The sequence below is a fragment of the Chenopodium quinoa genome, unplaced genomic scaffold, assembly GCF_001683475.1.
Source record: "Chenopodium quinoa cultivar QQ74 unplaced genomic scaffold, ASM168347v1, whole genome shotgun sequence".
In the NCBI taxonomy this organism is placed as follows: Eukaryota; Viridiplantae; Streptophyta; class Magnoliopsida; order Caryophyllales; family Amaranthaceae; genus Chenopodium; species Chenopodium quinoa.
Window position 1 is genome coordinate 6,331,876 of NW_018745286.1, and position 23,510 is coordinate 6,355,385.

The 23,510-nt window shown below is 38.0% G+C and overlaps 2 protein-coding genes across 13 annotated transcripts; both read left to right on the forward strand.

Annotated features, from left to right (window-relative positions):
• Positions 1–1,944: 1,944 nt before the first annotated feature.
• On the forward strand, positions 1,945–18,868 carry LOC110711841. 12 transcript variants are annotated; one of them, XR_002509439.1, is made up of 10 exons: positions 2,989–3,596; positions 3,823–3,880; positions 15,498–15,585; positions 15,903–16,059; positions 16,172–16,439; positions 16,534–16,636; positions 17,106–17,218; positions 17,310–17,487; positions 17,570–17,690; positions 17,800–18,865. XR_002509439.1 is itself a non-coding variant. In XM_021890276.1 (6 exons), exons 4-6 carry the CDS (start codon positions 8,048–8,050, stop codon positions 9,011–9,013), a joined length of 726 nt encoding a protein of 241 aa, XP_021745968.1. In that variant the 5' UTR covers positions 1,945–2,304; positions 3,446–3,596; positions 3,823–3,880; positions 7,815–8,047; the 3' UTR covers positions 9,014–10,349. The 12 variants fall into 12 exon arrangements, 3 of the variants coding, with proteins under 3 accessions (XP_021745968.1, XP_021745970.1, XP_021745967.1); XR_002509437.1 differs by having other exon boundaries at positions 2,988–3,596; positions 16,534–17,218; positions 17,800–18,867; XR_002509436.1 differs by having other exon boundaries at positions 2,988–3,596; positions 16,172–16,636; positions 17,800–18,864.
• Positions 18,869–21,853: 2,985 nt separating this feature from the next.
• On the forward strand, positions 21,854–23,377 carry LOC110712031. Its single transcript, XM_021890457.1, has 2 exons — positions 21,854–22,623; positions 22,742–23,377. The coding sequence occupies exons 1-2, from the start codon at positions 22,588–22,590 to the stop codon at positions 23,123–23,125; spliced, it is 420 nt and encodes a 139-aa protein (XP_021746149.1). The 5' UTR covers positions 21,854–22,587; the 3' UTR covers positions 23,126–23,377.
• Positions 23,378–23,510: the final 133 nt, after the last annotated feature.

The following is a 23,510-nucleotide window of genomic DNA, read 5'->3' on the forward strand; positions in this document are numbered from 1 at the left end:
TAAGTGTACTCAATTTATATTATAAATAATGTTTTTTTATATAATATTTAAGATTTTTTAAATTGGCTGTTTTGGAGAAGTGTTCTTGTATTATTACGTATTATAATTATTATATATTAAGGTTCTTATTTAAGTCAATCTTTCTTGATTCCATATTAGTAATCATATCACAAAGTATAACTATTGTCTAGTTCCTAGTAATAAATGTCATAATGAATTCCATATTAACAATATATTATTTAAGAAATTAATTATTTAATTAATGATTATTTATTTCATTAATTATAATAGTTCTACCAAATTATTTCAAACTTTATTATGGTAAAAGTAGGAGAAAAAAATCATGATCAAACTTTATAGGGCAACCATTGGGTGTATTAAAATGGTTTTGGTCATAATATTTGGTCATTGGTGAGGTGGAATATAGAATCCTGCCTTTCTTAAAACATGAGGAACTTACTACTGTAGCTTAGGAGCAGTAGCTGCTGTTACTGTTGAAAATGAATAGTGGAATGCCTTTTCTGCCCTCCCATTTCGTTCTTGCTATATGGCTCTTTTGTCTTGTTCTGTTGGTTTTTTTGGCCTTCCACTTAGTTGCTAGCTGTAGGCCCCTTTTTTGGTATTAGGCTTTTTTTTTTTTTTTCCTTTTGTTTAAAATTTAATTGTTTAGAGAAGGGAAAGTGTAAGGCCCAATTTTCATCAAATGGCCTTCGTTGCATTTCTTGGGGTTGGTTATTGCTTGTGGATGGATTTATTAATGTGATTAGTTTAGATTGTGTTGTGTGCTTTTCATTGATCCTTTCTAACACATAAATTCAATTACTAAGTAGGCCTACTTAATCTTCTAGGTTTTAGTAACGTTTACAAACAAACACTAATTAATAATAATTTAATAATAATGTAATTAAAAAAAACAAAATAAAATGAGATAATGTCGTGGTTTTAATTGGTTATTTCTAACACATAAGTGCAATTAATAACTAGGCCTACTTAATCTTCTAGGTTTTAACTTCATTCGAAACAACCACAAATTAGTTAACCAAAAAAAACACAAAAAATCCCGCTTGTCTTTGAAACCTTCATATAATCACGTGAGTAATTAAGTGCATTTTCTACTTGTATTGACTTTTAAAAAACACGAAATGTGAGTGATTAATTGCGTTTTCTACTTGTAATTAACTGTTAGGGGAAAAAAACATACAAACTAATCACCCAAAAAAAAAAGCAACAAAAACACAAAACCGAAACTACGGAATTAAAAAGCGTGCCTACATTGTTGCTTATAAGAGTAAAATTCCATTTGTGTGTCGTTAAGTAAAGGTGATCAACAAATGCGGTGTATTTAGATATTGGCATGCTTTAATTTTGTTAAAACCAATAATCAAACGTGCCTTCTAAGCCTCTAAACAATTACTTAGGTAATTAATTGCATGTTCTCCTTGTAATTAGATGTTGCTTACAAGTGATTAGTCTGAATTTACATGCTCCTTTATTTTTAGTGATTAACCACGCTATGCAAAGTACATGTACATCAATCAATTCAATGAGCTCTAGCATAGAGGTATTGAGTACTTTAGTGCATAGGGTTCACTACAAGAAAAAGGCCAGATTCCGACGGACATCTTCCGACGGACACAAAATTCCGTCGAAAATCCTGTATATTCCGGCGGATTTTTATTCCGTCGGAAAGTTCCGACGAATTTCCTACGGAATAAAAATCCCTCGGAATTTATGGGCTTTCCGACGGAATATTTCGTCGGAAAATTAATATTCCGACGGATTTTATTTCCGTCGAAAGTGTCCGACGGATTTTTCCGTCTTTACATTGAATTTCCGACAGAATTAAAATCTGTCGGAAATTTCTGACGGAATATTTCGTCGGAAAATTAAGTTTCCGACGGAATATTCCGTCGGAATCTTATTTTGAAAAAAAAAAAGAAAAAAAAAACCCTTACATATTTGCGGAATAAAAAAAAAAAAAAAAAAAAAAAAAAACTAAACCCTAAAAATTGGTTCCCCTCCCCCAACCCTATTCAATTCTCTTTCCTCTCCTCCTCTCTCTCCGCCTCTCTGCTTCTCTTTCTCTCTACTCTCTTCTTCTATTTCACCTTTCTTCGTTCTTTCCCCTTCTATTTTTCTCATTCTCCTTCTCTATCTTCTTGTAGATCTCCTCCTTCTCTTCTCTTCTTTCCCCTTTTCTGACCACAATATAAGTAACCAAACCGCGCAACGACAACAACAACAACCACACCAGCAGCAACGACAACAACGACAACACGCGGCAACGACAACAGCAACAACATTGTAGATCTAGTTTTTTTTTTTTAAACAATTCTGATTATAATTGTTTTTTGATATAATTGTAATGTTATTTTTTTATTAATTTCAGATTAGTTATATATTTTATTTATTTTGTTCGATTTCAATTGTTTTTGTTTATTTTTTTTCGGATCATTGAATTCATTTGCGTTTTTTAGATTTTTTTTTTTGCGATTTCGGTGTTGTGGATTTTTATGAGTTTTTTCGATTTTTCTTTGCGATTTCGGTGGTTGTGGGTGGTGGTTGTTTTGGGCAGGTGAGGTGGATGTGGGTGGGGGTTTTTCTGGGTAGGTTGGGGTGGTGTGGGTGGGGGTGGTCTGGGTGGGTGTGGGTTTTTCTGGGCAGGTGGGTGTGGGGGTGGTCAGGGTAGGGTGTGGGTGGGGGTTTTTCTGGGCAGGTGGGGTGGGTGTAGGTAGTTGTGGGTGGGGGGCTTTTCTGGGCAGGGTGGGGTGGGTGTGGGTGGGGGTGGGGGTTATTCTGGGAAGGGTGGGGGTGGGTGGGGGTGGTGGTTGTTCTGGGCAGGGTGGGGTGGGTGTGGGGTGGGGGTGGGTGTGGGTAGGGGTTCTGGGAAAGGTGGGGGGGTTTTCTGGGCAGGTGGGTGTGGGTGGGGGTGGGGGTGGTCAGGGTGGGTGTGGGTGGGGGTGGGGGTTTTTCTGGACAGGGGTGGGCTGTTTTTTTTTTTAAAAAACTTTTCCGACGGAAACCTCTCCATCTCTGACGGAAATTTCCGTCGGAACGTTGCGACGGATTTTCAATTAAAGTCAAAAAAGGGCCGACAGAAATAAATCCGTCGGGATTCCGTTGGAAACAAGCCTTCCGACGGAAATTCCATCGGAAAAGGTCGAATTTCTGACAAGGGCCACTCCGACAGACCTATTCCGACGGAATTCCGTCGGAAGGCTTGTTTCCGACGGAATTTCCGATGATTCCGACAGCTTTGTTCCGTCGGAATCAAGCTGTTTTCTTGTAGTGTTTCGTAGGGTAGGGTATGGTAGTAAGGTTGAGTCGGTGAATATATATATATATATATATATTACTATTAAAATATTACTTTTTAGAGTTCACAAATTAGAAAGGCTCTACAGTAACTTTGTACTTCCTATTGCTTGTGTGGTTTGATTTATAGTGAAATCATTTGCATGAGTCTTTCTACATACAACACACAAAGCAATACAAAAGTTTCAAGGTCAGAACTTTTCACACATATACATTGCTGCGAAGAAAGCAAGGGAAGCATTCAAGTGATTACTCTGGTGATTCAAGTTTCCTTGCATAAGGTGAGTGTTATAATTCTTTAATTGCTGTAGATGAACGTAGCTTTAGTGTTTCCTCTATTTTACAAGATATGCTGCCATTTTTGTAAAGCAATTTCTTTGCATGTATTCTAAAGAGGTTATAATTCAGGTTATAATAAATTTTCCCCTTTCAAATGAACTGGCATGTGGCATGGTCATCTTCCTCGTTGACCTAGCTTTCCTTGTTTTTGCGTTTCGGTGTTAATAGGTATCTTTACGTTTGGGAGTTATTGGGATTACGGCTGATGCTGAAGTGCTTTTTCTGGGTTAGTGTTCATCCTATATGTTGTGATGCTATATTTGTTGTGCTAGAACAGTGTTTGTACTTTTACAATTTCGATTCTTGTCACAAGATTGATACGTCAAATAAGGTGTATCTGAACTTCTGAATTTATTACTGATTGCACTTGATGCATTTTTATTTCCCCTGTATTTATGTTACTTGTAATGAATTATGAGAAATAGCAGTTGCTTTGGTTTGATTTAATAAGGTGTATCTGAACTTCTGAATTTGTTACTGATTGCATTGGATGCATTTTATTTCCCCTGTATTTATGTTACTTGTGTAATGAATTATGCGAAATAGCAGTTCCTTTGGTGATTTCAACTTTTTGATGGATAATATTTTTATTATTTTTTATGTAAGTGAGACAATACACCGCTTGTTTTAAATAGTTATATAGGCTAAGTAGCCAAATCTAATGCATTTGGACTTAAGATGACACAAATAGATTCACACATTGTATGCTTAGATTAGGCTTGGTATGTGGTATTATTCAAGTTAAGAACTAACTGCCTTATTATATGTGCATATGTTCCTATCATGAGGATTGCTTGTATTCATAAAATCAGCTTCCTAAATTATAGCAATGTGGCCATTTTAGGTTATGGCTTCTTTATCTTCATCTCGCGAAAAAATTGGTATCCCTTTCCAGCCACTATTGGATTAGATCACATAATGTCTTGACTTCCCTAGGCCTACTTATTCTGTGGATGATCGAGTTAAGTGTAGTTCATGTGTATATATAAGAACTGAGGGTCATCGTGGCATTTTCTGGTTTAATGGAGGAAAAGCAGCTACTATTGAGGACTCTCAAGAAAATGCAGCTGAGAGAGCTATGCATTTTTTAATTAAAAAATATGATGTGTGTGTTGGTGACTTCACTATGGATAGAATGCGAATGTATGACTTGTGTGGAAAGTTGTATAGGCTAAAATGCAACTCTTTAGAATTGCGTGATAGAGCAAAGAATTGTAGTAAGAAGATTGTAGGTGATGTTATACATTTTCCGATTGATTATGTGGCCTTTCTGCCTAAGGTCATTAGGCACATTAGTGTGCTTATAACTGGCTTAGAAACAGTTCATTCAGAAGGGCATGGCTATGTATCTTGGCTTACAGTCACTTTTACTCGTGCCAAGTGTGGGATGGAGTGTAAATTCAGTGAATTGTGTTTAGATAGCAATGCGTCCAGACAAATGGTTGCTAAGAAAACAGTTCATTATATTATGCAGCTATATAATTTAGATATTATGGATGAAAATTATGGTTCTTCAAATTTAAAAGGAGTTCTATGCTCTCTAGAAATGGAAAGTTGTTTAGTAGTGGAAGAGCGAAAAAAAAGGCATAAGGGTAATGCACAACTGATGCCTTTGTTGATTGAAGAAAGCCCATCAACTCCGCCTAAGCATAATCCCCAAACTACTGTGATTGTTCCTGGTCCAAGCACTCCTGCTCCTTTAGTTTGCAAAAGACCATCAGGGACTCCAGAGACTCCACGTACACCTAGACCTAGAACTAGCACTCCATTTGTAGTAGCAAAAAGAGTTAGATTTGTATAAGTCTAGAATTTGTTACCAAAAGGAATCCTATGTTACATGTTTGTATTTCAACTATCTTATTCTATGTGGCTTTTGAATGTGTGTGTGTGTGTGTGTGTGTATGTGTGTGTGTATATATATATGTTTTTTTCAGGGTTTTTGGAGTCCCTCGGGAGAGTTACAGTTCCAAGAATGCACGTCGACCGTCTGCACCTGCAAAACCACGGAAAACTCCGGTTGGGTGGAGTTCCGCCTCCGACGATCAAGTTAGAACGTATCCGGATGTATAAAAGTGCGGAATGTAAAGGTTTTTCTCTCGGATTCCGAGAGAATTCTGCAATTAATATTACTCGGGTTTAGTGTGTATCTTTATGGATGTCTAATAAATGAGGATTTTCCTCTATTTTTAGTGTAAGGGGATCAGTTCCCCCTTCATGGGTTGGAGTGCCACGTGTCACCAGAGGATTGATTCTCTTAGAACCTCTCTAATGTTGACACGTGTTAGGACACGATTGGTCCACGTGGACAGGGTAGTTTTACCCTAAACATTTGCCCCTTACATATGTGACGTGGCTTGCCATGTGGCACCTGTGACAGGTGTCATAATCTGAGAAGGTGACGTTTCGTCTCCTTCTCTCTCTTTCTTTTTTTTTTTTTGAATTTGGAAGGTGACGGTTTACCTTCTGGGGTTCTCTATAAGTAGAGATCCCCTCCCTTCATTTTCACACTTTGCAATTTTTGAGAAATTTTTCTGAGAGAAAAAGAGCTCTGATACCGACTGCTAGTTCTTGCACAACCATCTTCCTTTTCTTTACTCAATCGGTTACCGTCTGAGTGCTTCTTCATTAAAAACATATTAAAAACGCCTGAGGTTCTTTTGACATCCTCCTAGCTTTCAATACACCCACAGCCGGTGAACCGTCTGGGGTATCTTCAAGCAAAACTTTAGAGGAACGGCTGGGTTTTTCTACAATTTTTAGTTGCTCTTCAAGTGGGTACATCCGGGCAACCGTCTGGGTATCTAGCAAGCAACAAAGAGAGTTCTGGCTGCTGATCTAGATAGTCAGCCTCCCCCAAACTTAAAACTTCTTCGAGATACCGTCTCTACCCCTTGCAACTTTCTTGAGTTTTTCCAGTTGTATAGCTTGTAAAGAATAATGGACTCACTCAACACACACACGGCACAGCCTAGGACAGTTGTCAGCCGGTCACCGGATACGGCTGAGTCTAGGACTGGGGATTCCGTCTGGGGGTGTTTAGACCACCCTTACTCTTCTGCGAACCTGACCGTCTTTGTTCATGTGCAGGACAGAATGACTCGGACAAGACGGACATCTGTATACCCCAACTATAAATCAGACAGTTCAGCCGAAGCTCCAGCTGACCCTGTACATTATGACCATCCGGGTGTACCTAGCACGCCCAATGATGATATTTTAGAAGAGTCCGAGGATATAGGCGGTGAAGAGACCGTCCAACAATCAGACTCTTCAAAGTCTACCTTGGAACCGGATGGCCCCCAAGGGGATGAGGAGGCATATAAATGGCCCTCCATTAATAATCCAATAGAGGTGCACATGACCGCCAGGGATGTGGTCACTCTGAACGCTACCTTACCCGGATTTTTAAAGAAGTGCCCGTTGGGGAAGGATGGGAAATTGTAGTGCCGCCTGTGGAGGCAACCGTTGTCTGGGATGATGACCTTGACCATGCCGACGACTACTTCGGCTGCTATGAGGCGGCATTTAAATCCGGCATCTGGTTCCCCCTCCATAATACAATAAAAGCCATTCTAAGGGGCTACGACTTTGGCGTTTGGCTGTTAACACCCAATTCCTGGGTGAATATATTAGGATACATAGCCGCCTGCGAGATGTAGGACTTAACGCCTAGCTCAGAGGCGTTTGCACATAAGCACTACCTTAGTCGTGCCCCAGGCGGCTAGAATGCGTGGTATACATTGACCACGCATCCGGAATACATGATGACGCTTGACAAGCCGTCAAAGTGGAGCAGCTGGAAGAGCAAGTTTTACTTGGTTTCTTCTCCATCGTTGCGTCTGAACCACCGGCTGCGTCACTACAATAAGCACCCGGCTCTCCTTGGAAAGAAATGCGCCCTTCCTAGATTACCGAAAGAGGCTTGGATGCAAATAATGGAGACAGGACTCTTCAAGAGAACCTCAATGCCTTTGAATGATGGGATTGAAATCATTGTCCCCAAGAACTAGGTCCCTCATCCGGACTAGCTAAAGGACGAGGCGTTCCTTTCCGCCTGTGGCCTTAGCACAATGTTTAGCAGACGTATGTTGACTGATAACCGGCACTTTATGCCGTTTGTATCATGCTTGAATGGATTTTGACTTTGATTTTCTTTGTAGAGAGAGGATTAGAGATGGTGCCTTTAGAGAAGACGCCTGCTAAATATGCTGCTTAGATCCGGACGGATCAATTGGAGAAGAAGAGGGCCCAACTGGCGGCCAAGGATGATGGGGTAAGCTCCGACTGAGCTCTTTTACCGTCTGTATAGTTTGATGTCAATTCTGATATTAATCGATTGTTTTGTTTTCTTTTTCAGACATGGAGTAAGAACGTTCCTCGTTCTCTAACAAAGATGTTAAAGAGACTGGGCGAGGAGCCCTCCCAGCCTCCTTCCAAGTCCAAGAGGGTTCCTGTTGCCCCTCCCTCTTCTGGAAGGCCGCCTATGCCTGATAGGACCACCTCAGGAGGCAAGAGCCTGAAAGACCTTGGCCTAAACACAAGGCCGGCTGAGGTTGAGATGAGGGAGCCTGAAACTCCCTCGAGCCGGCAGTTTGCTGTAGCGACCGGTTCCAATGCGGCTGATGGGATGACCCCTCAGCCTGAAAATGAAGGTATGGCTCTCACCTTTGATCCCCCCTGGCCGCTTAGGCCTATGCGAGTCAAGTCCTAAATTACCCAATAAGGGGATTCTTCGGGCAGCCGACAGAATATAGGTGCCGCCTATGCTCAATACTTAACGAATGAATCTGTTGGTGCAGATGCCTCTTCCCGTTGGCCTGACCTCCAACATTATGCCAAAAGGATGCTGAGGACCCTCACCCGGTCCGAAAAAGAGGTGGTGGCGGGTGTGCACCAGGTCAACATTGACCGCATCAACTCGCTGCTTGCTGAGGTAATTGGCCGGTTGGGGTGCTTTTGTACAATTTACTCTTTTGCTGGTTGTACCATAATTGAGAGGCTAACCCTTTTCCGGCTGATTTTGTAGGTGATGCTAAGAGTAGACGGCCTCAAGGTTCCCTTGAGGAAGAAACAAGAGGAGGTAAGAGACGCAAATAGGCGGGCGACCGACCTTATTAACGTTACTCAATACAACACTTTAATGTATAAAATACAAACTAAAAGCCGGGAGATGAAACAGGAGGAGCTTGTCAAGGAGCTCACTGCGGCTGCTGACATGGCCAACAAGAAGGCGGATGACTTTAAGCTGCAAGTTAAAAACCTCCAGGCTGATGTCAAAGCGCTTGGGGATGCTGACAAGGAGGACACCCAACTGAGGGCAGACGTCTCCCGGCTGAAGAACGAGCTGGCCCAGACGTAGGCTGATCACAAGGCCAAGCTGGAAGCCGAGCAAGACCGGCTGGTTGCTGAAAATGAGCGGGAATGCGAGGCTCGCTTGAAAATGGCTTGGTCCCTCATCCACCCGGACACCGAATGGGAGTTTTTCGAGCTGAGGTACAAGTACGCCCGAGGTGTACGACGCTCAAACTCTTGGGCTTGAGAAGTCGGCTCCTTTCGAGGAATGGGCTAGCATTGTCGAGGAAGATAAGGAGGAGCATGCGGAAGAACGAGCGCCGGGTGAGGCTAATGAATCCTAACCTCAGCAAACTCAAGGTGCTCCTCCATCCGGTCAAGGCCAGATGCCTCAGCCTCCCCAGAAGCAGTGAACCTTGATTGTTTTTTCTTTTTCTATCTCCGGCCTGCGAGCCGAGTATTTCATGTATTCTTCTTTTCCCCGGACGTAGTTCCGGCTGACAATTATTTTTTATTAATAGAATTTGTCGACTGAGTCGGTTTTGCCCATATTTGCCTTTGATGTAATTTGCTTCAATTTTTGCTATTTTTCTAGTATGCTCGTACAAATCTTTTTCTTTTTGCCAAGTGACTCGGCACATGTGGTATGCCAGATGCATTGGTTTTACCTGCCCCTGGATGGTTGTTTGCTTTATATTGCCCACCCCTAAGCAGGTAGCCGTCCAATCAAGCATCCAGACGCATAGACAGACGGTCATTGACCGTATCTAAAGAAGTAGAATTATTCTTCAAGTTGGATTAGAAGACGGTGTCGGCTAGGGCCAACCTAGAATATTCGTTTAACCGCTGCGAGTTACCTTTTGGGTATATGTCATCGCCGTGTGTTAGAATGCAGGCAGCCATTGGCCGGGCGTAAGCATCATAACCAGGTTATGAATTAACTGCTAAGGTTCTGACCTTGCTTAATTTGGGTTTTTAACAGGCTGTAGTGCCTTCGGGCAAAGACCGGTTATATTTGACCAAGATATCAGTTACCGTTCGTGTTGCTTTGAAGCAACGACCGGTTGTATTTAGGTTTCAATTGATTATTCAAATAGCCGTGAGTTATCTTTAACCTAGACAGTCAGTTAAAGCCGCTTGAGTTATTATTTATAGAACAATGTACCACCCAAATGGGAGATGCTCTCTTCAACGAATTCACCCAAATGGGCGTCGCCGGTTGCCTGCTCATATTGGAGCAGGCGGTTTAAAGGCTATCCGGCCATTGGCCTTATAAATAGCTGCTAAGTTTGAGACTTAGCTTATATCTACTCAATTTAGAGCAGACGTATGCCCGGTTATGTGATAGGCCGTCGTCGAGCCTACCAAAGATAATAATTCCTATCTTGGTCTCACTAACAATAGTAAGGGTAAGAAAGGGTCGAACCCAAGAGAGGCGTTGAATCAACCACTGAGTACTACCGTTTAAATAAGCTAAATGAATTCTAAATTGGGTTGGTTTTAAGTAACTTCTTCTAATTCAATTCAACTAAATCTTAGAGGAGATTAACAATATTAAGAGGAATCTAGGGCTCGGGTTATACCACTCAACTTCATCACAAATCACAATTAGCATGCAACAATCAAGGTAATTAATGGGATAAATTAGGGGAAGTCATCTAAGGCACCCAACTACTCTCTCAAGATAGAGGGATTACTTGAATCATGAAGACAACCTACTCTCGTGGTCACATAGCATAAAACAAGTGTTAAAGCATAATCACGATGACATAAACATTTCCTTGACCGGTAATTCCTATTCTCATGGCATTTCGGGTCAATCAAGCATAAGGGAGCTAACTCAAGTTCATCTCTCGATCCTTCGTTGAGAAAGCTTGGATAAATAGTTCAAGCAATGGCCAAATACAAGAACTAAGCAATTAAACCACTTAAGCTCAACTAATTAACATCCCACAACAACCAATTAGCACATGCAACAAGTAATTAGTGACTACATTGAGGGTTTTACCCAAACCCTAGAATTTAGACTACTCACAATCCATGGAGGTTAAAGCAATTAGAGGTTTCAAGCAATTCATGAACAAGTTCAAACTAAGGATTAAGCTAATTAACAATCTAAGCATGCAAGAATTAACAAATAATTGACAACAAAGTAAAGAGAAGTAGAAAAGATGAGTAAGAAATTGTTACTATGAAGCTTCAAAGTGAGCAACAATGGCGGACTTTGTCTTCTACAATGATTGAATTTGAATATTTTCAAGCTAATAATTAAGAACTAACTGATGATTTGAGAATTTAATGTTCTAAGACTACAAACTAAGAGGAAAGCTCTAAAAAACTGCCTAGTTCGTACAAATGAGCTCAAAGGGGGTATTTATAAGACCCCCAAATAAAAAGGACGGAGAAAACAAGAATCGGGCTTGACTGCAGGTCTGCACGGACGTGCCAGATTCGGCACAGACGTGCAAAGATAAGCACGGTCGTGCCAGATTTGGCACGGACGTGCAGAGGGGTCAGAAATGAGGCAGAACTTACTGCCTAGAATCGAGCAGGTCCGCACGGTCGTGCAGATATTGGCACGGACGTGCAGATACATCTGCACGGACGTGCCAAATTAAGCACGGCCGTGCAGGCCTTGGCACAATGTTCTAAGTTTCTGGAGCACTCCTGCACGGACGTGCAAGGTCTGGCACGACCGTGCAGCCTCTTCTGCACGGACGTGCCAAATTAAGCACGGTCGTGCAAGCCTTGGCAGAATATTGAAACTTTCTGGGACCTCCTGCATGGTCGTGCAAGGTCTGGCACGTCCGCGCAGGGTCTTCTAAGCCCTTTTCCCCATTTTTTCTTCTATATTGCTCCTTTCCTTGGCTTCTTTCAACCATCTTCTTACTTCTAACCTCGGCTTTGTATCCATGGGCTCCATTTGGTCGGTTTTTTTTTTAACCTAGAATCTCAACAAAAACACCAACAACCCGTGAAGCATAGGATACATAAAAATTGCATAATAATAGAGTAAAAGTGAACCAAAACACAAATTTATCAAGTAAACTAGGTTCAAAAACACCCTAATATCATAACAAATAGCAAGTTATCATTATGCATTGCACAAATGGGATTTTGTACAAGAAAACATCAATAAAACATCTTTTATTAACATACTCTATTTACAAATATTTACAAGTGTTTAGAAGTAGTACTTTTTTAAGTTATCTACAATTCAAGTTCTGGCTAGCTGCCTGCCGTCTGGAGTTTCCAGGCGGTAGGTGCCGCCTCTAACTTCTTCAAAAATCCGGTACGGGCCTTCCTAATTGGGGGTTAGCTTTCCTTGCTCATTGGCCCTTCCGATGGCCTCCATTTTCCGTAACACAAAGTCCCCCACTTTCAAAGGCCATTTGTGCACTCTTCTGTTGTAGGCTCTCGTCATTCTCAAACGGTATATCTCATGACGTAAGGCGGCATTGCCCCTGCGCTCCGGGATTGAATCCAATGCTAGACACATGGCCTCCCAATTGGCCTCTTCATCATAGAGCATGATTCAAAGTGTTGGCTCGTAATGTCAATAGGCAGAACGACTTCAGTGCCGTATGTCATGAGAAATGGGGTTTCACCAATTGCCCTTTTTTCAGTTGTTCTGATGGCCCATAGGACATGAGGCAACTCATCTGCCCATAGACCGCCAGCTCTTTCAATTTTCTTTTTAATGCCGTCTGAGATGAGCTTGTTGAAGGCTTCAACTTGGCCGTTTGCTTGGGGACGACCGACTGATGCAAAAAAATGTAAGATCCCTTGATCTCCCAACCAGCTCTTGAGGGTAGGCGTTTCAAACTGAGGGCCATTGTCAAAGACCATAGACATAGGTACCCCAAACCGGGTGATGATGTTTCTCCAAATGAAGGAGATGACATCCTTTGTCTTATTGCCCTTGACCGCCTCTGCCTCAACCCATTTGGTGAAATAATCTACAGCAACCAGGATGTACCTCCGTCCGCCTGTAGCAGGCGTATATGGACCAAGGATGTCCATGCCCTATTTTGTAAATGGAACCGGGCTGTCAATGGCCGTCAAATCAGTGGTCGGGCGGTGTATGAGTTTGCCAAATTTTTGACACTTGTCACACTTATTCACCATTTCTATGGCGTCTGCATCAAGAGTACGTGGGCCAAAAATAGCCCTGCCGCCTAGCCCTTTTTGCTAGAGTTCTGCCGCCTATATGTGATGCACAAAAGCCTGAGTGCAGATCCTCTACTTCTTTCCCCCTTTCAGGGATAACACATTTCAGCAGCGGCTGGAGGTAACCCTTCCTAAAGAGTTCTCCATTATGGATCTCCATTATATTCATATTTTTCCTCTTCCGGTGACTTGCAAATTACGGCTGCACCACAACCGTTCATAGTAGAGCTCCCGTCTGCGTATAACTTCCAAACTTGATCAACATTTTCCGGCTGAGTCGGCCTTGTCATTTCGACAGTGAAGTCGGCGAACGCCTGACCCTTCACTGCCTTTTTTGGTTCAAAAGTTATTTCTAGACTTTTCATTTCAATGGCCCATTTGAGCATTCAGCCGGATGACTCCAAAGTTGTCATTGGCCGCTTGAGGGGTTGGTCTGTGTAGACCACCACCGGATGTGCCAAGAAGTAAGGTTTTAACTTCTTAATTGCCATGAAAAGAGCAAGGCCAAAATTTTCAACCAAGGGGTACCGTAGCTCAGCATTCCGAAGTACATGGCTAATGAAATATACCGGGAGCTGAATGCCGTCTCTTTCAGCTAGGAGAACGGCGTTGAGGGCATGATCTGAAACGGCCAAATACATATAAAGAACCTCTCCTGCTAGAGGACTAACCAGCCGTGGCAATGAGTGGAGGTGCTCTTTCAATTTCTGGAATGCCGCCTCAGCATTTCCCCCCCATTCGAATCTAGTCTTTTTTTTTTGCCTAGAAAAAGTAGAGGCACTTGTCACCTGACCGACTGAGGAATCTCCCCAATGCCGCTAGACAACCGGTAAGTTTTTAAACTTCCTTGACAGTGCGGGTTGACTTCATGTCAATTACCGCCTGTACCTTTTTTGGGTTGGCCTCTATCCCCCTTTGATCAATCAAAAATCCGAGAAACTTCCCAGACTCAACACCAAAGACACACTTCTTGGGATTAAGAATGACCTTATGCCGCCTGAGGGTGGTGAAGGTCTCTCGGAGGTCAGCAAGGTGATCCGTTTGTAGCTTAGATTTTACTATCATGTCATTAATGTACGCTTCTACATTCCTCCCAATTTGATTAATGAAGACTGTATTAATCATTCGTTGGAAAGTAGCAGGCGCATTCTTCAGCCCAAACGACATCGCCGTATAACAGAATAACCCTTGATCAGTGACGAATGTCGTCTTCTCTTGATCTTTTTTCCACAAGGGTATCTGATGGAAGCCTGAGTAGGCGTCCATGAAGCTCATCAAGGCATGACCGGCTGTGAAATCGACCAGACTATCGATCTTTGGAATGGAGCGCGCCTCATATGCAAGAATTTCTTCCCAAATACTATCCAGTGTGTCATTGTTGTAGGACAATACAAAGGTAATGAAATCTTTATTCCACGGATTAACCTTCGTCCTTGTGTTTCATCTAGATATCCTTTTCAATTTGAAAGGAAACAGTTCCATCTAAAGTTGAGCTTTGCCATGACAAACCCTAAATTGAGTTTCTGTTTATCTACCTCGCCCTTGCTTTTCACATGGACAGCTATATGTTGCTCTCTCACGAGCAAAGAAACAAATTGATGTCACTGTCTTTTCTACTATGCCTCCACAAGAATTCCCTCCATCTTCTATTAAGAATGTTATTTGTTATGAAGTTTTAAGATTAGATGGGATCTGTTAGAAATGTCATTGAAAGCACTTGTGTTTTGTATTTTGCCTTATTATAGGTGGTGATGTTATTACTGTTCATGTTCTTTTGGGCTTAATTAGTATTTGCAGTGATACACATCTTTTATATATAATTTAATGTGCTCCTACAAGAAAGCCTGATATATTCATATTCTGATTTTGAATTGTGTAGTTAATAAAGATTCAAAAGCAATAGAAACATAGTACTTTATCACATATAACATTTAAATATTACATAAATAGCTGCTTGATATCAACTTTACAAATATATACCATTAGTTTAGTTCAACCCACTACAATTAAAGTAGAAATCATATGAAGAATAAGTTGATAAAAGCTCGATCAAAAAAACAAAAATAATATCACATTTATGATATTCAATTTACACAAGATAGAAAATAATATTATGCAATATCAAATATATGGCTTTCTATATAAGGAAATTAGGATACATAGAGTCTATAACCTAAGTCAACTTTAAGCCTGCTATAAGTAGTAAATAAAGGCATAAAATCTTCTGAAAGTACAAGTATGATCTAATGAGCTCCACAAGTATGTGATATATACCTTCAATCTTAAGAAATGGAAAAAGATAAAACTCTATGCTCTAGATACTTGTAATCCACTGTTCATCTCACATGTGCATTTCCTTGTCCTTTTCCTCATGTATACAGCTTATATATACTAAACCTCACTATCCATCCTTATCATCCAAGACAAAAAAAAACCTCTCAAACCATCAACTACTGCTACATATTGAAGGTACAACTTTTACTCTTCCTTTTAGTGATATAATTTAAATTATATTCTTCTCATAATTGTGCTTTAAATCTTTTGCTTGTTTACATATTACAATAGGTTTAGAAGTGTATATACTATTTACTAATTTCTGCTTATAAATCACAAAAATGATTTACATAATAAAGCTATGTTCTCATATATTATGTTATTTATATAATAAAATATGTAGATTCATTTGAATGTTCTCTGTTTTGCTAGAATTCATAATAATTATCAAGTTATTATGAAGTATAAATGCAAAATCTATTCTCATATATATACATGTGTAAATTCTGTAGGCTCACAATCATGGAACAAGGGTATGTATATCTGAATGAGTTGAACAGCAACAGCAAGAATTACAATGTGAAAGTTAGAGTTGTAGAAAAATCAAGGCCAAAAACTTCTTCCAAGAAAGTAGTACCGTTTTAGAATTTTCTACTCACTGATGAAAAGGTACTTTTCTCTTCACAATTGACTATATGCTTCCTATACTAATATGCTAAAGTTAGTTACCAGAGTTACATCTCAGGAAAGTTTGCAATATTTGATTAGCTGAAAATTGCAGGGAAACAATATGAAGGCTGCATTGTTTGGGGAACAAGTTGACAGTTTCAATGAAGCGATAGTCTATAATGGACAATATATCATTTCAAATGCTCTAATCAAGCTCATAGAAGAACGGTGGAGAAACAATTCAGATGAGCTTCCTTTCCAAGTGACTTTTGGAGGACAGACTGTGGTCCAGAGAGTGAATTCTGAAGGAACAATAGATGGACCAATGTTTCAGTCTATACAATCTTTTTCTCGCATTTTAATGCCAGGAACTAAATATGGTAACCAGTATCTTACCTTCTTCTTTATATTCCACATTAAAAATTTATTTAGTGATCCATCATTAGCACTAAAAATAATATATGTATATTGTAGATGTTCTAGGCATTATTCTTTTTGTAGAAGATAAAGTTCGTATTATCAATGCTAATCAAGGCCGAGAATTCCATGTTAGAGAAATTGTTATAACTGATCAAACGTAAGTGTATACATAACCTTAACTTTATAGATCTCTATTCATAGGAGCTCATTTGAAGCTAGATTTCAAATTGTGTTTGTATTTCCAGCATGGACCAACCTCTTATTATAATACTTGGAATGATTTAGCTGATAATGCCTGTGACGCTATTAGTTTATATGCTAAAACCTTTGATGTGATTAGCTTCACTACTTTAAGACCATCTGTGCATAAAGGTATGCATAACTAAAAGTATTAATATCAATTTCAAAATTCCTCAACAACATTAAATATTTATCTACAAAAACTAACTTCTATATATGCTTTACAAGGATTCTCTTTATCTACTGGTATGTCTACTGAAATCATATATGATCCTAAAGGAGATAAAGCCGAAATTCTCCGTGAATGGCATGTATACAAAAACATTATATGATTTGATATCTCTTACAAACAAAATATGATAAATATTAACGAGATTTCTACATAGGGCAAGGTTTCATACTCAACAGCTCTTACACCGACAAGCAAAGGTACTGCAGGTGCATTTTGCACCTACAGATGAAACACCTATAGACATTTATAGTGTCGGAACAAAAAAAAGTAAAGTCTACTCTACCATTAGGTTCAGATTATCACTTCACTTTTTCCTATTAAACACACTTATTAACATGTAAATCTACTTATAATGCAGCCATGTAATGTACTTCAAGAAGAGCGCCATTGTTACGAGTAACAATATCGCAACCTGATTTAAAAGATGTTGTTACTTATATTGGGTGTTTAGCTTGTGGGAAACGCATAGATATTCCTGTCGGCACATAATTCAATTGTGCCAACTACAAGAAAAAGGATAGCATTTCTACATATCGGTAAAAGTTTGGAATTAAAACTTTTCAATGTAGCAGCACAACTATATATCACTAATATGGTCAATTACTCTTCATGTTGCAGAGTTACATTCAAATTTGATGCCACAGATCACTCATGAACAATGACTTTCACAACTTTTACGGCTGATACAAAAAAATTATTTGGATTATCTGCCCAAGAAATTCATTTGATCAAAAACTCTGTAAGCATTTTTTATATGTTCATAGTGACTTCCATGCCTTTAAAATTTAGCAAGTTCCCATCTACTTCTGTTTAATGATACAGTTTCAACATTAATAATGGTTACACAGGAAAATGTTCAAATGTTCGATTCAATTCAGCAGCAGATTTATAACAGCCATGTTCTGGTACAAGTAGGTCCAATAACAACCCTCTCAAGAAACAATATTCTTCAATGGTGTTTGAAAGGCATAAAAGTAGAAGCGAGCAACACAAAACTAGTGATAGCAGTTCCATGGCAACATCTTCAGAGCTTAGAAATACAGAATCACATTCACAAGATCATGGTGCTGATAAAATATATGCAAGTAACTTTTCTTTTGGTCAGAAAGTGTTAAGATCAGAACCTGAAGTACACACTACAGGTTCTGGAATGGTTAAGGCAACAGATTATCAAACAGCTGATGAAATAGCCACAGTTAAATCATTGCTGGAGTTACCACAACAACCACCTAAGAGAAGTTGTACTGAAGCACATTTAACCAAAATCAAAGATGGTGCAAAAGATTGGAATCCTATAATCTCTGGTAACTTTGCTCAGACAGATTTTACAGTGCGTGGTCACTTAGCTTTAGATGTGAGCAAGCAGGTTGGTTTGAGCTTTGATAAACCAACTCCTGTTATAAATCAACAAGTTGCTGCAAGTTCTAGTCCTGTTGAAACATTCATTGTTTCTATGAAATAAGAACGAACAATAAAAAAATTTGCTGAAGTTATTTCCACAATAGCAACACCAAAAAAACGCTCTTTGACTGCTCTGTTTGCAACGACAGAAGCTATAGATCCAGCACAGACAAGTGACTCATAGATCAAAAACCAACCTAACATTGAAGAAGCTATTGATTCCTCCACACTTAAAGAACATATTGCTCACATAACCTCTCCTACAGCATCAACTAATTAAGTAACACCACGGGTTCTTTAAGCTTAGAAAGACATATGAAAGTAGAATTAGTACTTTAAGAAAGAACTCCTTGACCCTTTTTCATGCGAACAATATTAGTCTCAAACCCATTTTGTCATGCATGATTTTTAAAATGAAAAAACTATAAGAGTGCTGCCTATTCATACATGTTACTATCTTAGCTAAGTAAGGGTTGATGGACCTTTAAGCTACACTAGACACATTGATATTTTTGCTTTTGTGTACCTAAAAATATATAAGTAACTAATATATTTTGTTTATCTACCTAGAAGTGGTTAAGATAATACATCTGCTTCTATGGTTTAAAGCAAAAGAAAAATTGTATTGCTTATCTCTTAATGAAATGATATTAGCTTATATTAATACTGCTTGTTATAGTTTGCGATTGCTGATCAGTTGTATACACAATTTACCTAATTCACACACATAACTATCTTCGAGTATTTTTTATATAATAAAACATATTTGTAGAGAATCTTATGCTTCTGATAAAATTCCAGTACAAAACCATTTTACCTTCATTCAAGATGTTGAAAGGTAACTATAGATTTTAAAGGCAAATTCAAAAGATTATACAATTTAGAAAATTGCCAAGGTGAACTATAGATGTTAACAAAGAACCAAACAGCAAGCTTGAACTTCTTGTCATATAAAGCAAAAGTACTACAAATATGTATATATACTTGAAGTCATACAGGAATACATTTGAATTTATTTAAGGTCATATAATGTATGTAGAAAACAATTTATGCCGTGTACAAGTTAAATTTACGGTTTTCCCCAATGGAGTATAAACAAAGCAAATAATTATATATTCGTTGTGTCACTTCTAAACTTGTATCAGTAATATATCCACCTAAGAGAACTTAATAGAGTACATAATGACAGGTACAAGTTATATATAAATATTTTAACCCCAAAGCTATATCTAACAAAACCAATTCCCGTATAATTGCAAGCTTTACTACAAAAATGGAAGGTCATTAATTTATATTAACAAAAAAGCAATACTATAGCTAAGCAAACTTAATCTTTCTTTTTTTCAACATTTCACAAAATCACAGACTCAAACAGTATAAAGTATGGGCTGTGGTACAATTATGCTTGTTCTAAAAGTTAACCAATAAAAGAAATTAAATTTCTTTCTGCAAAACACTCTCCTATAAAAATCAACTATAATTAGCAACAAAGAAAAGTACGTTCAAGAAAGGTCCACCACATCTTTGTTTATAACAATTATAGCTAGAGTGTAAAAGTAAATAAAGAATAGTATCTATAAATATAGACCATCCATTCACCTTCATTCTCAACTGATATACATACTTCACTGTCAAATGTGTTCCTTTGCAAAAGTCATTTCTTTTTGATTCAATATTATTATACTCAAAGCAAAGCGAAACCTACTATTTACACACTCTACAAATCTAGGTAATTTGCTACACTCTACAATCTGTTTCAATATAATAGATGCTACTTGAATATTGTAGTTTTTCTTTGTTTTTTTGAGATAAATATTGTTGTTGTTTCTTGATTTGTGTCTTCAATTAGTTAGCAATTTTTAATGCTAATAATCCACTATCTAACAAAAACTTTGACAATTGAATCTAGGGTTAAAAATGAAGCTAGAATTGATGTATATTGCAAAACTAAATCCTAAAACTAAAGAGTACATAATCCAAGTCAAAGTAGTAGCCATTGAAAACCGACATCTATCTTTCAGTGATGTTACTCTCTACCAGACACTCCTATTTGCTGATGAAAAGGTATATTTTGTACTTATTAGGCCTATCCACAATCTATACTCATAAATATAGTTTTTTGCTCATCAATTTAATATATAGCTTTCCCTTTCCTTATGAATATAGACACATAAATGCTATCCCATCCACTTATATACCAGCATATATGTTACTTTGGCAAAAAAAAAAAAAAAAAAAAAATCAGGTCCTGATTGTATACCATACTAACTTATATGATGTGTATCCTTCAATTTAATTTAAATTTTTAACCATACTATTTTAAATATCAAGAGAAAAGAAACCTTATAATTATGTACATAATGATTATAAAAATGACTTATCTACTGTAACACAAAATAATAAATTAAAGTGAAAATTCAAAGTATTTCCATATACATACTGTTATATAAGTGAAAAATCAATATGATCTCTATATAAGAAAATGCTTAGTTTTATATAATTATTTATGCAAAATGTAAGATAATGCTCTATTTCAACATTGCTATTTTTATCAAACATGTCTAATTTATATTCATATAGCATATACATTTTTCTAACACATAGACTCATCATTTTTGTTAAATAGGGAGCTTTGATACATGGTCGTTTGATTGAAGATGAAATACAAACTATTGGACCAAAATTTTCAATGAATAGGCTCTATGAAATTAGCAATACTCCCGTGAAACTGATGCCAAAACATTTGGAGATTGCTATTACAAAAATTTCATACGAACTAACTATTGGAGCACCAGCTTTGATTCATCCAATATGTCCAATAAGTAGTCATGCTCAACCTGATTTTGCTAAAATATCTTCAATTGCTACAGCTCATTTTCTAGATGAAATATGTGGTATGGTAAATTATTCTTTTCATAGAGCTTTGTTGATACCCTATGTGTGATTTAACATCAATTTATTGCAGAACTGAAACTAGTAGCCACCTTTACAGAAGATATTTGTGACGATTCTACATATGGTTTATCAAACTAATACACTTATAAAGCCTAAGAAAATACTAATAAGATAACCAATAACATTTGCATCCTATTTCTAGACGTGTTAGGCATAGTGTTATTTGTAGAAGAAGAAGCTCGGCTGGTTGACTCATTTTATGGTCAGCAGGACTATGTTAGAGAGGTCATTATAACAGACCAAACGTAAGGCTATTTTCATTATCTTTCACATTAACATCATTATACAATTCAATAGCCTAGGTAGAAGCGATCTAATCTCTATTCTGTTTTGATAGAAATACACAACCTATAATTGTTAATATGTGGAATCATCTTGCTGGGAGTACATGCGACACTTTGAACGTGTGGGCTGAAAAGTTCATAGTAGTTGGATTCACATAAGTTAAACCCAGCAGCTTACAAGGTTAGTATTGCCTATTAAACAATGAGTACACTGTATAGCATTGCAAATAGCTAATTACCATTTTTTCCTTATAGGGTTTTCTTTATCTACTGGAATGTGCACTAAAATTATCTACAATCCAGAGGGTGATAGAGCCAATGTTCTGCGTGAATGATATTTAGGCTACACTAAGTAACTTCTGAAATATATTCCACTTTATGTAACCTATTCTAACACAATATCAATACCACAGGGCAAAGCTTACACAGTTGTTATTAGATCGGCAGGACAGAATTTTACAAGTTCGTTATCCTCAAAAGCACCAAGGAACTGTCACAATTCAATACTTGAAGGAATAGAAGGTTTATTGATTAAACTATACATCCATACATTACATACATGCAGTTCCTTTTCTTTTATAGATCAAACTTCAGTCTAATCATCTAACCAAATTGACTGTGGTAATTTATCACAGCCACAAAATGCATTACAATATAAAAGGTATTGGATACCTGCAACTATACAATCTACAACATTAGACCAGCAGGTTATATACTTATGCTGCTTCCAATGTGGAAAACCCACAAATTATCCAGAAGGAAGACACTTGCATGCAGAAAATGCTACACACGAGAGACATTGTCTTGTTTTAGGCAAATTTAACTCTTACTACAACTAATTGCATATAATTTTGTTAATTATAATTACTCTTTCTTTTTTTTTTTTCTGTGTATTCAAACATTTGATGCAGAGTTGCGTTTACTTTTGACGCTGTTGACACTACTGACAGCATCTCCTTCACAACATTGAACAATGAAACAAAGAAAATCTTTGGAATGAAGGCAGATCAGCTCTGTGCTATGAAGAAAAATGTAAGTTTTTTGTTTCAATTAATCAATATGTAGATTAAATGAGAAATACATTTACTGCAAAAAGGTTTTGTACCCTGTTTCATTCCAAATACTCACAGTAATACTAATATTATCACAGCAAGACTTAATGTCTTTTACCATTCAACAAATGAAGATCAATTCAAAACTGTTCCATTTCAAAGTTGGACCGACACCGGCCTTGACTGCTAGCAACACAGTCAAATGGTCACTAGAATCAGTTGCCATTACAGATATCAATAACCACGAAGACATAATCTCTAACAAAACACCATTCCCTAATTGGTCGACGCATAAACAAATGCGAACATCACAGAAGAGAAAGCAGCAGCAGATGCTCAATGAAACTAACACTATGTTAAACAACATCTCTTCTCCTGAACAAGAGAACACCATAGCAGTTGCTGATGCTACAACAGAAGAAGAAGAACATAGCCAAGAAACAGGAAAATTTGAAGCACCAGTTCCACACCATGAAATATGAAATGCAACTCTTGCAAGCTTGGGTGAGAATCCCTTTTGCTAGAATATATATTCAGCTTAGAAATAGCAATATATAAATGCTGCATTTTACTTATTTTACAGCACTCTAGGTTTAGAGACTATTAAGGGCAATGTATGTCGTTGCTGCATTTTGCTTATTTTGTAGACTTAAACTTTAAATAGCCTACTAGAAAGAATTGATGTTAATAGATTGTAGGCCTTTTGAAAGGTTGTGAAGAAACACAAGTGCTAATTGGTGTTCCTACATTACACTTTATCTATAGATAGATCAGATTAAACTACCTAAGTAATTAGTTTCTGTAAACCTAGGGTAAATGTTTTGATGCTTTTCAATGAACATGTAGCGTAGATAGTACATGTTCTTA

Excerpts from the sequence above, each read along its gene's own strand:
- LOC110711841 (XM_021890276.1), top strand. The coding sequence starts at position 8,048 with ATGTTAAAGAGACTGGGCGAGGAGCCCTCCCAGCCTCCTTCCAAGTCC. Across the intron at positions 8,307-8,453 it reads CCCTCAGCCTGAAAATGAAG|ATGCCTCTTCCCGTTGGCCT; the intron begins GTATGGCTCTCA and ends CTGTTGGTGCAG. Across the intron at positions 8,588-8,680 it reads TCAACTCGCTGCTTGCTGAG|GTGATGCTAAGAGTAGACGG; the intron begins GTAATTGGCCGG and ends CTGATTTTGTAG.
- LOC110712031 (XM_021890457.1), top strand. The coding sequence starts at position 22,588 with ATGAAGGCAGATCAGCTCTGTGCTATGAAGAAAAAT. Across the intron at positions 22,624-22,741 it reads TCTGTGCTATGAAGAAAAAT|CAAGACTTAATGTCTTTTAC; the intron begins GTAAGTTTTTTG and ends ATATTATCACAG.